This window comes from Maylandia zebra, linkage group LG14 (assembly GCF_041146795.1).
Source record: "Maylandia zebra isolate NMK-2024a linkage group LG14, Mzebra_GT3a, whole genome shotgun sequence".
Taxonomy (NCBI): Eukaryota; Metazoa; Chordata; class Actinopteri; order Cichliformes; family Cichlidae; genus Maylandia; species Maylandia zebra.
The window spans coordinates 17241243-17255325 of NC_135180.1; the positions used below are offsets into that span (position 1 = coordinate 17241243).

Below are 14083 nucleotides of genomic sequence, written 5' to 3' on the forward strand. Positions count from 1 at the left end.
AAACTGTACTTTTGAGTTAAAATATATATTTATAATTTTAATAAATGACAAATTAAAAATGCATGAACATTTTTTTGTATCGAAAAAATATCGAACCGTGACACCAAAGTATCGAACCGAACCGTGAATTTTGTGTATCGTTGCACCCCTAATATATATATATATATATATATATATATATATATATATATATATATATATATATATATATATATATTCAAAAATATACGGTAATATATAATTTTGGTTTTGTTTAGTTTCCTCTATAATACCCCCACCCTCCGATCTTTACAGGCGCTATTGTCAAGGGGTATCACAGAGCTGCTGCTGACCTCAGACAACAAGGACGGGCTGAAGCTTGGAGGAGTGAAAGGAGGTATTGTCAGATTGGCTGGCAGACAAACAAGCTGCTGTATGCACAAATGGCCAATCAATCACACACACATTCTACAATATGTTGGCTGGCGTGTCTCTTTTTTATGCACAACGGCAAAAACGTCTGAAATAAGTGCACGCCAGTGTTGCACAACTACAATGCAGAACCAAATCTTAGTGTCATACCAGAAATGTATTTGAATTCATATTAATTAGTAACCATTATGTACTGTTGGTTTTTACTGCAGTGCTAAAGCATTTTGATTGATACTTGGTATTACTGATATATTCCGGTGTGTAGTATTCATATAATTAGAAACCAGCATCCACCATCACTTAAAATATTTAAATGTATTTCTAATAATTTTTCAAAAAGTACTGTGCAAAAGTCTCAAGCTACCTCTCATTTCTTTCTATTTTGTTAGGAAAATGGGAAAAACAGTTTAAACTATGTGCAAGCATTACTGGAAATACAAAATAAAGGCTAACACAGAGTTTCAGTTTGTGGCCACCTTCTTTTTTCAACACAGACACTCATAGACTCCTGTAAACAAGCTTTTTTGAAGTAGTCTTCAGGAATAATTCTCCAGATTTCTTGAAGGACATTCAAAGCTCTTCTTTGAATGTTGGCTGCCTTTTGTTCTGTTCTCTGTCAAGATGATCTCACACTGCTTCAATAATGTTGAGCTTGCGGCTTTTGGGAGGTTTGTCCATGACTGATAGGGTAATTGTTGTCGTGTAATATGGCAGAGCTCAGCCTTTTCTCCCTGTTTCTCATCCTTGCAAATGGTTTCTTGACAGTCACCCTTTCACTGAGACCATTTCTGATCACGTTTTGGTGAACAGTAGATTGATCCCCTGAGAGGTCAGCTGCATCTCGCAGGTTATGAGCTTTGAAGTGAGACGACTTTCTAAAGGATACTGTTAATCTGCTAAATGGACAGGTTCTTCTATAGCAGTTTTCTACTCTACTCAAGCACTCGGGGAACTTTATGCAACGTGCCTCTTTTACCTATCATACAAACGTTTATTTCCCCCGCTACACCCAAGTGCTTTCTGTCTAACTTTCTATCCAGGAATACTTTGGCATGCAAACTGGAGCAGCCAGGGATCAAACCACTAACCTTCTAATTAATGGATGACGTGCTCTACCGCTGGAGCTACACTCGATTTAAGATTATCTACAGCTGCAGATAATTCACTTGTCCAGTTTCCTCAAAATTGTTTGCTGAGATATGACAAATTCTTGGCTGTTTGTTCTTTGGGAATCACATTGTTAGAGCAGAAATACTGTTTTATGCCTTTCAGACTGTTATCTTTGGCAGTTTTCATAGATTCAGCTAAATAAATTGGAACAAATTATGTGTTTCTACAACAGGCTGCTGGTAACAAATTGCCTAAAGATACAATTTAAAATGTTCTCTTTGCTAAGTATTCTGTTACATGTATACACATCTCCCTTGAGTTAGGTGCCTTTTTTATGCTTGAGTGATTCCAATTAGTGCTAAGTGCTAAGCTCAAGACTTTTGCGCAGTATTGTATGTTCACAGTCTTTTATCAGAACAATTTCCTGCCTTTCCTGTCTTTACCAACTAAAGGATCATTTAGTTTCATTCAGATACTACCAATTCATGGTTGAATGACTAATACCTCTCTGAAGAGTGGTTTAATATTGTGCCTTATTTAACGTAATATGTGTCTTTTTTTTGTTTGCAGCTCTGGAAACCATCAATTTTCAAAAACTGGACCCAGATGAAATCAAGTATCTGGAACAAATACAAGTAAGTCTTTCTTGCCACTAAATTAGTTAAATTCATGTTGATAGATTTTGGAGTTTTCTGATATAATCAGACTCATCACCACACTTAGTTAGCATTGCTCTCTGCAAGAATTAGACAATCCTGGTAAAACAAACTGAAACTGTTTTCTATGAAAGGGATTTGAAAGGTTCAAACTATCAGTTGCTTTACTGGTTGAGTAGTTACACTAAAACATGTTTTCTTTACTAGCCTCAGAAACCTAAAATGGTGATGGAGTACTGGTCTGGCTGGTTTGATCTCTGGGGCGGGCTCCACCATGTTTACACTGCTGAAGGTAAGACGTGCTTTATTTTTACAAATGTAAAAAACATGTTTTCTTTAATAGAGATTCAGGATCCATGATGAGCGTGTGGGGTTCGAATGAGCGTAAGTTAGGATTACTGCAGATGGATTCTTTGTTGTGGGTGAAACTTTTTTTTTTTTTACAGACGGTCGATAGTGGTGGATAATTTGAGGCAAGAGCAAGACAGGTTTGGTGCTGCAAGCTACTACAAAATCAGTGAAAGTAAAACAGGCTGTCTTGAGAGTAAGACAGAGTCACAGTGCCGTAGGGTAAGAGAGGTTTAAGACAAACCTTTTAGCTGAGTATAAAACAGTGTCTATGCCAGAGGAAAGACTGTGTAAGGACAAACTCACTGCCATGGGAGCTGTGTGAGCCTTTCTTCAGGCTGAGTGTAAGACAGTGTCTAACGCCATGTTTCTTCAAAGAAGGCGCTGAGCCCACACAGTGCAGCTGGGGTATACAGCTTAGCATATGGTCATTTCTTACTTGTTTGATGGCTTTGTTAGAGATTTATATAGCTTTAATGCTTGGTTGATTGTAAGCCAAGTATCACAGACCAGAGGCTGTGTACCATGCTCTTAATTGCAGAATTGTTCAAAGATATGCTTCACTGATTTTTATTGAACTGAGGTGGAGGAGTTCCTATCTGTATTTCCTGCAGCCTCACAAAAGATAAACGGATAAAAAAACACTGATACAGATCAAGTGTTGTGCACTACATTTCTGTTGGTGGGAAGACATCATCATGGGTTTCCCATAGTGTTGCTATACTGGTTTGTATTTTGTATGAGAAATAACGTGATGCATGTTTCATGCAATATCTGCCTGCTTAAGAGCAAAGGACATTTACTTATTTATTTAATTTTGATTTTATCTTTGTCTTTGCAATTAAAATCTCTTTTCAAATGAGACCTTGCCAAAAATGACAAAATTCCTGTGGAATCTTTTTTATATTTGCAATCTCTGACACTTTTATGTGAAATTATAGCAAACACAGGAAAAGTATAGAAATAGCAATTCACTTATTTAATTTAAATGTAACTTGTACATATTACAATGGTTTATTGTTGCACTTGAATAAAAAAAATAGAAATGGATTAAATTTCAATGGAGCAAAAGTATATAGTGGCAGAAAAAGTAAATACTAATGGAGTTTTCCTATGTATTTTGGGATAAACAAGTTTGTGCAGTACAGTTTCATAAAGCAATGCAGTTTCTTATTTTCATCATTTCATATCTTATCTTTGTACTGTTTTAAATTAAATAATGGTTTATATTGGTTAAAAAATCATTACATTGTATTATTATTTATATTTTACCCAGGCCTGACTGATATATTAGCTATTTGCTGATATATATACACAAATGTACAGAAATATATATGTGTATACATGTATATATGTGTGTATATGTATATATGTGTATGTATGTTTAACAGGGTTGTATAAAACAGCAAATCTTCATGTCTTTTAATCTAAGAATTCTCTCTTTAACTCTACATTGTACCCCACATATCAGCTGTATAGCATGCTCCATATGCTGCTGTTGTGTGTGTTATTTATAGTCTAATGCACAGTCATGACGTAAATGATAGCACCTATTTCACAATTGTTGAGATTAATGGCAGTCAGACACTATGGCATCATCATCCTGAGTGCTCTTGGAAACATCTTATTTCTTGAAAAGATTGCAGTGCCTCAAGCCTCCTTTTTGCTCTTGTCATTCCTAGCAGCCATCCGCATCTTAACAAAAAAAAAATGCTCTGAAAAGGAAAATGGGGAGAAAGAAAAACCCTCACCACGCAGAAACTGTCACAGCAATGAAATGAACACTGAAATATTCAGAGGGGGATTCATGTCCTTGACAGTTCAGTGCTCTGCAGACTGCAGCACACCCAGCAGTTGGTCACAGTGAGTTCTGCCACCATGAAACCAGCCGAGTCCAGCTCTACTGCTCGCCTAGCCCGATTGTTATTCAAAAAGGCTAACGCCTCTTGATTAGAATCATTAAACTCAGTCCAGTTACACTACTAAAATTCAATTTAAATTCTTAATTACCTTCTTAGCCACGTTCATTACAAAATATATTAAGCTTATTTGTGCAAGAAAATAGGCCATTTTTTGGGTGTGAGCATTGCCCCGTAATAAATTATAGTTTCCTGTAATAGGATTTGTGGTTTGTGTTTCAGTTAAAGTGACACTGAGGGCAATAGGGGTATTAAAACAGCCGCTCTAGCTCATTAAATTCGAGTCTGTGTGGATTTGTTTTCCCCCTTTTGTGACTTAAAGTCCTGTTTGTTATTCCCTGCTTCACTCATTGGTCATATGGGAAACTTTCAGCTAAATTAAACCTTATTTTGGTTTTCTCGACAGAAATGATACCTGTGGTGACCGAAATCCTTAAGCTGGACATGTCCATCAACCTTTACATGTTCCACGGGGGGACAAATTTTGGCTTCATGAGTGGGGCCTTTGCTGTTGGACTACCGGCACCTGAACCCATGGTAACAAGCTACGGTATGTGGAACGAATCAGTTTGTCTTTCATGAGCTTCTAAAGCACACTGGCCAGTATTTCCTGACATTTGAATAAACAAACCTCTCTGCTAGAGCTGGAAGGAAAATGAAGTTATACATGGCTGGCTGGTCAGGCTTTAACTTGCCCCTGCTGCAAGGATTCAACACAGGCACATATTCGTAATTAGTGACACTTATCAAAGCCCACGGATTTTGCACAACAATAGGCTAAAATTTGCATGCGTCATGTAGATAATAACTCATTGGAAACATAGTCTCATTCTGTCAGCTTGTTACATTGAAACAAATGGGAGGTTGTTTGGTAGATAAAAAAAATATGATAAGGATGTTTGAGACGTCTGTAGATGGTGCTATCTCTACTCAGCAGCATCTGACCTGAAACTTATAAATATGCAGAGCACACAGATGAATTCATTACCTAATAAATGCACGGGAATGTAAATTAAAGATGGTACAATGGGTTTTATATCCTCCTCTAGGGTACTTAACATTGTAATGACCTTGTTCTTCAGAAAGGAGGAGAATTCTAAAAAAAACAAGCTCCACAGTAGGCAAGGCCACCTCTGACCTTCAGCAGCCCCTCATACTTGTGTTTATTTCTCCCAATGCCTTTTTACCTTTTTTGCCTCACAAAGCCTCCATTTTCTGTCAAGATAAAGTGCAATATGTCTCGGCCCGCTGCTGCCTCGAGATGTTTGATAGGGGCGCACAGTGAAAGCATCTGCCACAGTAAGAGGCATCTCTGCCTCCCTCTCTGCCTCCCGAGCCTATGTTCTGATAGCGCATTATCTTTCAGATTACGATGCTCCATTATCCGAGGCTGGGGATTACACCAACAAGTACCATCTTCTGAGGAATTTATTCAGCCACTACCACAGTGAGTGTTGTGCGTTGCTGGCGAGACGGGCTCCCAGATCTTCTATCGCTCCTTCTTCCCCTCCTTTTTCTTCCATCGCCCTCTTTAGTAAATTCTCCTTGTAGAACCTGTTCTCTGTTGGCTAAAGCAGGATCACTTTGCATATGATTACAAGCATGGATTACAGATATGTTTTTGTGTGTGTGTCTGAGGGTTTGTGCATGTGTGGCAGAAATGTGTCCAAGTCAATGACCCTCAATTACTGCTCATCTTCAAAATTACATCCTCGGCCTTCTGTCACGTTTATTGGTTAGGCAGTTTTCCCTCTTTGTAAAACAAGGGTTTTGCGGTCGGGTGCAGGAGTCTCAAGTGTTCTGTGGCTATGGCTAGCTTTCGGCAATCTGGGATTGAATTCAGCACAACAAGCTAATAATTTGCTCAACACCGTGGTGATTGAAGATAGTTTGAAAGGCTGCCTGTGCGTGATTCATCCTTATGGTTTGTAGTCTGCTGAGCATGAGCAATGGCCCGGATATGAGAGTCTGAAACTGCTCTGTGTTCTTCTCGGCAGCTGCGAACACATGACCTAATTCCTTAATTAGATCAACTTGATATGTTTTTATTGTTTGGTTGTCATCATGTACGTTGTGTCAGAGCTGTGTCTTTTTCCTGGAGTGGTTTTTTTTTTTAGATTTACCTTTGACTGCCCGAACTCTGTCAAGGTTCATGGCTCTTAAAACAAGCCTATGATTTTATATTCTTTGGGCATTTCGTATTATTTCGCTGCTATAAACAACAGAACACACTTACAGAACGGTACATTAAATCACTTAAATTATTGAATTTAAGGCAGGCCTTAAGTCTGTAGTTAGTGTCTGTATGTGTTCTTAGTCATCTTATGTTAGATTTGATCCACCGCTGAGGCAGTGAGAGAGATATTTAGAGAAAAGGTGTTGGCTATTCCAGCTGTTACCACTTGGCCATGTGAAACTTCTTCCACTGTGTGCTTTAACACCTTTAAAAGCTGTTAGAGGGCATGGGCAACCACTGCTAATTGTTGTAAAGAGACTGTAAACTGGAATGCAAACTGGATGCTGCTGAGGACTTTTTGTGGCTCATCCAAGGAGGTTCAAACAGTTTTTCAGGGACAGCATCTAAAGGCTGGAGAATGAAAGTCTTGTACGAGGTCGTGGTTTAATAATCTAGGAGGATGTCCAGCAACCTTTTCTCTATTTCAGTGTATCATTCACATGCCAGATGTAACAGATCTTCTTTGTATTTGCAGCAGTATTCAAAATTGTTCTTAATAGCTGACAAACTAAAGGAAGAAGCTGAATCCTTGACCACTACAGTGAGAGGGTCCACATATTTGTTAATTTCTTAAGAGAGACTTGAATTTCATTCGTCGCCCGTCTGTATAGAACATGTCCAGATAATTCTGACAGGCAGGCAAACTCCTTTTATAATTACAAAAGCTCCCTAAAGAATAAAGCTCCTTGTGGTGAATAGAGGATAAGGACAGAGAGCCAAACTGCAGGCTATGCTTATTTTTCCCACCTTGTTTTCACAGCTCAGCCTCTCCCTGAACTGCCCCCTGTTCATGAGCGGAGAGCATACCAGCCCGCTGTCATCCAGCAGCACATCTCTCTGTGGGACAGTCTGCGCTTCACTGACAAGGTAAGCTACAGCCGCAGTGCGAGTGCCAAAATATGGGGAACGCATTAATAAACAATAACAGCGTCTCACGAAGCAACGCTCATCTGCACGGTGTAGCAAAGCTGCAAGGTTGTTTACAGAGAGAATACATAAGAAATTCAACCAAGCTCACAGACAATTTACTGTTAGCCTTTGGTTGTTACCTTTGTTAACTTTTGTAGCCACTTTTCTGGCTTTTCTAACTCCTAATGATAATAATAAAAAGATAAATGATAAGGAACTTTAGCTATAGTTTGTCAAATTAATCATCTGTGCTCTTTGGGGTTTGTTTATATGCATCTTTAGTTGAGCATTTTTTTGTGTCTCATTTTTTAAATGATCCAAAAACAAAGTATTATCACACAAGGCACGTGTCCCGGCTAATTTTAAATGATTCTGGTGAATTGCTATTGTGAGAAGTCTGAACGAGAAAATGAACAACAGCGCTCGGAGCAAGACATTTTCTCCTAACTACACCGGCGGCCTGCTCGGGGAGCAGCAGAAATCAGCCGTGTGCAGCTTCATGACTGTAGAGATTGTTGTGGAAATAAAAGCCCGAATGCGACACACACGCACAAAAAAACAAATGTCCCTTTGCTAAAGAGGAGGAAGAAGAAAACAATTAAGGTTAAACACCAACCAACCTTTTAAGGTGGTGTTGTCATTTCTGCTTATTTTCATGTCTACCAGTCTAATTTAGCCATTTACGCCTCGTTCTTCAATGGCATTTATATTCAGAGCAGATGTAGCAGGTCTGGCAGTTGCTTACAACATTAATTATTCACTCCCCATCGCAATAATTTGCTTTCCTGTGAGACGGCAATTACTGTGCCCCTGTCCAGCCGCACACCCTTGTTTAAAAAGCATGTTTTCTCTCTAGCCGCTCCAGAGCTGCTGAGTGGGTTGTCTGAGCTTGATATTGTATCTGTGCATTTGGAGGTATGTGGTTAATCGTGTCATAGCAGGGAGTGGTTATTGTCTCGTGAAAGGTAGATAATGCGCCTCCCAAGGGTAGGAGATTGTTGCCGAATAAAAGAGCAGCAGATAGGAAAGCGCCAATGTTAATGGTAAACACTAACATCAGGTCATATTGCAAGTGGAAGACTTATCAAATCTGTATTGAGAGAGGTTATCTTGTATTTTATTCATTCATATTTTTAAAAATCCGAATTTCACACACAAACTGTATATATATGTATTTATGCTGTGTGTTAAAATACCTGTCTTATGCATATCTTGTAGCCTTTCAAGTCGGAGAGGCCGGTGAACATGGAGAATCTCCCCGTGAACAATAACAATGGTCAGTCATATGGCTACACGCTCTATGAGACCACCATCACCAGTGGCGGAGCTCTCAAGTCGCAGAACAATGTCAGAGACAGAGCTCTGGTAAGGACAGGAAGACAGACACACACACAGTCCATCCACAGTCTTTGTGACAACATTTGGACCTAGAAAGCTGCGATTTCCTGATCAGCGTACTTGTGGATTACAAGTCAAGGCTGCGACCATTTGGTCTGGTATTAGTGGGCAGTTCTCAGGAAAGATTGAATGCAGTGAAAGACAAAAACATCTATGTTCAACTTTCCTTCTTTTCCCCAGGTTTTTGTGGATAAACATTTTGTAGGCGTTTTGGACTATACGGTGCAAGAACTTGCTGTACCTGATGGGAAGGTAACTTTTGAGTCTGTCTGTCCTTCTCTGTGAAAATGTGACACAGTTGGCTGTTTGAAAAGAATAAAGTTGTAAATATTTAACAGAATGCAGCATCTGAAAGCTTCAGGGGATGCTGCTGGGTGTTTTTTTTGGCAGCTGGGTCCCAGTATTAAGCCAACAGCAAATTTTCAAACAACTGTTTATCCTAACAAATGAGAAAGTCACCTTGAGCCTTACAGAAAACAGTAGACACACATCAGCCTTGATGAGTTGCTAAAATCAAAACAACTGAATGGATTTTTTTTGTGTGCTAATGCTGCTGTTCTTCTATTAATGCCCCTTAATGTTTTATGTATTTTCCCACTGAAGGGAAAAAGAACTCTGGGCTTACTGGTGGAGAACTGTGGAAGAGTGAATTATGGAAAAACCCTGGATGAACAGCGCAAAGGTGCAAGCAGTTTAACAAACAGATGGCTCTGCAGACATTCCAGTCAGACGAGTCTTGCCTTGAAATCTTTTCCTTTTATTTGAGACCCTTAGAGAAACTCATTAACATTGTTTTAAGATCCATAAAGAAACTGAAGCAGCTTTGACTCACCTTTCAGGTCTTGTTGGCGATATTCTGCTAAACGAGCACACCCTCCGAGACTTCAATATTCACAGTCTGGATATGAAGCCTGCCTTTGTAAACAGGTTTGTATGTGTCAGTTATTATTCAGTTTCCCCACCAACGTTTGTGTTTCCCCGTCTTTAAACTTGCCTTTTCTTATCCAATCCATTTAGTAATAATCCTGCTTATCACCATCCTGATAGTGGGGAGATGATGCCAGAATGCAAAACAAAAAAACCATCAAAAACATCTTCAGTTAAAAGCATTAAGGACCAGATTTACTAAATGGGGCAAAAATAAAGTGTGAGCATAATCCCCAAATAACGCTGACAGGCGGGGTTAGTTTTACAAGTGATGTACAAAAGTTGTGCTGTTTTCTAAACACAGTCACTTGATTTCAATAAGACATGTTAAATCTGCCAATAACTGCAAGGGATGGGTTTGAGAGATGGATTTGTTTAGTAAAAACAACAGGTTTGCAGATTTAATGGCACACTGAGCACTGTGAAAACTACTTGCACTTTCCATGGTCCTGAAATGATAAGTTCAAAATTCTACGGTTAAATTGTAGGGTTCAAAGTCAACATTGTCATCCCTCTGTTCTCGCCGTTCTGCCGTACTTTCCTGTTGGAACCAGTTGCAGGTTGTGAGATAGCACTCGCAATATGTTGAAAAGAATCTGCTGGCAAAAACTGGAAGTTTGGTTGTCACTGGTATCTTGTGACTCCTTCAGGTTGGAGGTTCCAGGTCATCTCTGAGTTCATTGAGCAAACTTTGTAAATGATATGTTTTTAATCACATCTTTGTCCGATGTTCCAAATAAATTGGCACGAGTGGAGAAGCGTCTCTCTCTTCTAGCACGGACCCTTACACCTCTGAGGTGGCTCCTAAGTGCAGCAATAATTGGCACCATTTCAGGACCAAAGAATAAGACATTCTTTTTTTGGAGTTAAGTATCGCCACGCTTTGCAGTAAATTGTGTTTAGGAAATGTTAGTAAATATATTTGCACACTTGATTTCAATATTTCCCTCCCTAGATTTTGCACACCGAGAAAAGAACTGGCAGAAATGCATAACCAAGAGGGTCAGTCACAAAAATGAGTTCCCACCTCACTCTGCTCTCTTTAAACATCAACTGTACTTTTTAATACTTTAACCCAATATGTGGTGGTCCAATGAGTTAGTAGCACTTAGTGGCTCTAAAGGCAAGTCAATATATAAAATGCCAATTCCATGCCCAAGGACAACCATGTCATAGATAAGTGTTGAACACACAACAAAATGTCATTAAAAACATACAGTACTATGTAAAAGTCTTGCACCAACCCTGATTTCTTTATATTTTGTTAGAAGTTTGTTAGAAGCTTAAAAGTCAATATTTGGTATGACTACCTTTATTCTTTGACACAGCCTGAACTCTCTTAGACAAGTTTTTCTATAGATTCTTTAAGTAGTCTTCAAAAATAGTTCTCCAGGCTTCTTGCATAAGCATAAGCTTTATCTGGATAAATTAGCAGACCTGCTGAATGAGCATAAATATGTTCTGTTAAAGAATAAACTGAGCTGGGTGATAATTTATCCCCTTCATACCTGTGTCCTGAGTGTCCTTCCTTTTCATCCTAGGTCTTACAAGAGCTCCAAAACATCAAAATTACTGCAAAGACAAAGAGGCACTGAGGGTAGAAATGGACTAGCATGGATAAACAGAGCAGGCATTGAATACTGCAGTATGTTTGCTGTTTTTCTGGAAATGTTCTTTGAGGCTTTTACCTTCAAGGGCAGGCCACACAAATGCAAGAACTGAACATAGCTCTGCAGTGGAAACTGATCTGTGTTATTTTCAGAGAGTTCAGCTTGCAGTTTTTTGATGCTATGACCTACCTACCTTGAATGTGCCATCAATGCCATTATGGTCATCGGGTCTGGTGGTTTCTATACATGGAAGCACAACACTACAGTCAAACATTAAAAGGCCATTTTGCAGGAGGTGGCACTCTGCATGGACCAAATGCTTTTCCCTCATGATTGCATTATTAGAATCCCCTCTCATATTGCCATATTTGTGCTCCACATTTGTACCCCACACTGCAATTTATTTATTTAGTTTTTCTCATTGCTAATGAACACTAGGGTTACTCTGTCAGCCTGTTAGAGGTCTTTATTTTTTCCTAGTAACATTTTAATTGCAAATCTAGTGTATTTCTCGCTGTATAGCTTCAAAATAAAATTTCTTACCTCAGCACCGCGCTGAAAATGTCAAGTCCTAAAGCATTGTACCAATGAAAGCTGCAGATTCCTACCCGGAGAAGAAATTCTGGTCTTATATCACTGTAACCTTTTGAATTCACTTACTTGTTAAAAAAGTGAAGTGTGTAAATACATCTGCATATTCCACTGCTAGCAAAATAAATGTTGTATGAAGGACGTGATATGCTGCTGGCGGACAAACAGGCCTGCTAAAAGTGATTTTTTTTAGTCAGATTTATATCACATAACTCACATTTGTACTTTTTATTCATTCTTCACAGACTGGAGAGTGCAGGTCACTGGATGTCCATGCGCCATCAGCCCTCCTTCCCAGGGTTTTTCCACAGCAGACTCTATGTGAACGGCTCACCTCAAGACACCTTCATCAAACTCCCTGTGAGTGATTCAGTTGATTTCACCATTGTACAAAATGGGAAAACATCATTAGAAATGATATCCTCACTAACTTCACAGATTTGAGTGGTGTTTGTTTTTTTTGACACAAATTCAAATTTAAAAGTATTTTTTCTTGATGTTTATTTTGCATGAATTTCGAGTTTTGATTCTTCTAGATGACAGAAACACAGAAGTTTCACATAAACAATCTAAAGCTGTCGTCACCGTGTTATCAGGGGGATCTCTCCTCTAATCTGTTACGAATTCTGACATTAAGCTAGAAATTCAGTTTAGAGCAGACATCTGTTAGGAGATCAGCTTTTCACTGAATTTCATTTTGGGGAGTGATAATCGACTTTGACTTTTGGTTTTCTAATTACTGTCATGAATGTTGATTTAATGAATTAGTCTTTATTTCATAGTTAATACACATCTGTAAAACATGCTCAGATAAATGGCTTGATTGCATGCTGACTCGTTTATAATTCAGTGGGCAAATTTACACAATGATATTATTCTTTCGCTCTGCTAGTGAGATCGGACAATTTCTAAAGAGGTTTTTAGGAGAAAAGGATGTTCAGTAAGGCATGAGTAAGTCCACCTACTATTGGTAGTCGGGAACATGTTTTTTTCTTTTAATATTTTAATATCGTTACGCACTGTAATGGGGAACTGGTTGTGTTCACAGGGTTGGAGCAAAGGTGTTGTGTTCATCAATGGCAAGAATCTGGGACGTTACTGGTCCACTGGTCCTCAGCAAACTCTCTATGTCCCAGGACCCTGGCTTCACAGGGGTGACAACCAGGTACTGTGTCTTCTCCAGAAACACATGTGCTTACCGTTTAGAAAATCTGTTTAAAGTCTGTTTTACACACTTTAGCTAGAGTCAAGAGACCTAGTGAAGACGACCTGGTGCAGTTGAAACTGAGTCAGAATGAGGGAAAAAGGTGATTTAAGTGACTTCATGGTTGTTGGTGCCAGACAGGCTGATCTGAATTTTTATCAGAAACCGCTTACACTGTGATCTTTCCACACAAACATCTGTAGGGTTTACAGCGAATGGTCTGAAAATAAGATCAATTATACAGTGAGCAGTAGTTTTCTTTTCTGATGCAGGACATCAGAGGACATCAGAGGAGAATCGCTAAACTCGAATAACCACTCATAACAATCGAGGCGTGCAGAAGAGCATCTCTGAAAGGACAGTTCATCATTTATTGAAGCTGATCGGTTAAAGCACCAAATGACCACACCGGCTCCCACTCTTGTTAGCTGAGAGCAAGAAACAAGGGCTACAGTTTGTACAGATGCAACAAAATTGAAAAATAGAAGAAGATTAGAAAAATGTTTTCTGCTCTGCCAAGTCCTGGTTTCTGCCACAGCATTCATGGCAGGGTCAGAACTTTAAGACTCACTGTCTTGTATCAGTGGTGGTATCAATTTGCTGGTGGTGGCGTCATGGTGTGGGGGATATTTTTACAGTGAGCATTGTTTAAATGCCACAGCCCTACCTGAGTATTGTTGCCATCCTATTATTACCACAGTGAACCCATCCTTTGGTGCCTGCTTCCAACAGGATTACACACCATCTCAAAAAACTCAGGTAAT

General features: G+C 39.1%; 1 protein-coding gene across 3 annotated transcripts in view; it reads left to right on the plus strand.

The window, feature by feature from the left end:
- Nucleotides 1-14083, plus strand: part of LOC101487802 (beta-galactosidase-1-like protein 2) — a 29897-nt gene that overhangs the window by 14312 nt on the left and 1502 nt on the right. For all 3 annotated transcript variants that reach the window (XM_076892358.1, XM_076892359.1, XM_004543928.6), the window contains exons 7-18: nucleotides 295-376; nucleotides 2092-2156; nucleotides 2385-2469; nucleotides 4851-4994; nucleotides 5811-5891; nucleotides 7441-7547; nucleotides 8808-8954; nucleotides 9168-9239; nucleotides 9591-9669; nucleotides 9827-9914; nucleotides 12361-12475; nucleotides 13164-13280. In XM_076892358.1, the coding sequence (XP_076748473.1) occupies nucleotides 295-376; nucleotides 2092-2156; nucleotides 2385-2469; nucleotides 4851-4994; nucleotides 5811-5891; nucleotides 7441-7547; nucleotides 8808-8954; nucleotides 9168-9239; nucleotides 9591-9669; nucleotides 9827-9914; nucleotides 12361-12475; nucleotides 13164-13280 (1182 nt within the window). The remainder of the gene's footprint in view (nucleotides 1-294; nucleotides 377-2091; nucleotides 2157-2384; nucleotides 2470-4850; nucleotides 4995-5810; nucleotides 5892-7440; nucleotides 7548-8807; nucleotides 8955-9167; nucleotides 9240-9590; nucleotides 9670-9826; nucleotides 9915-12360; nucleotides 12476-13163; nucleotides 13281-14083) is intronic.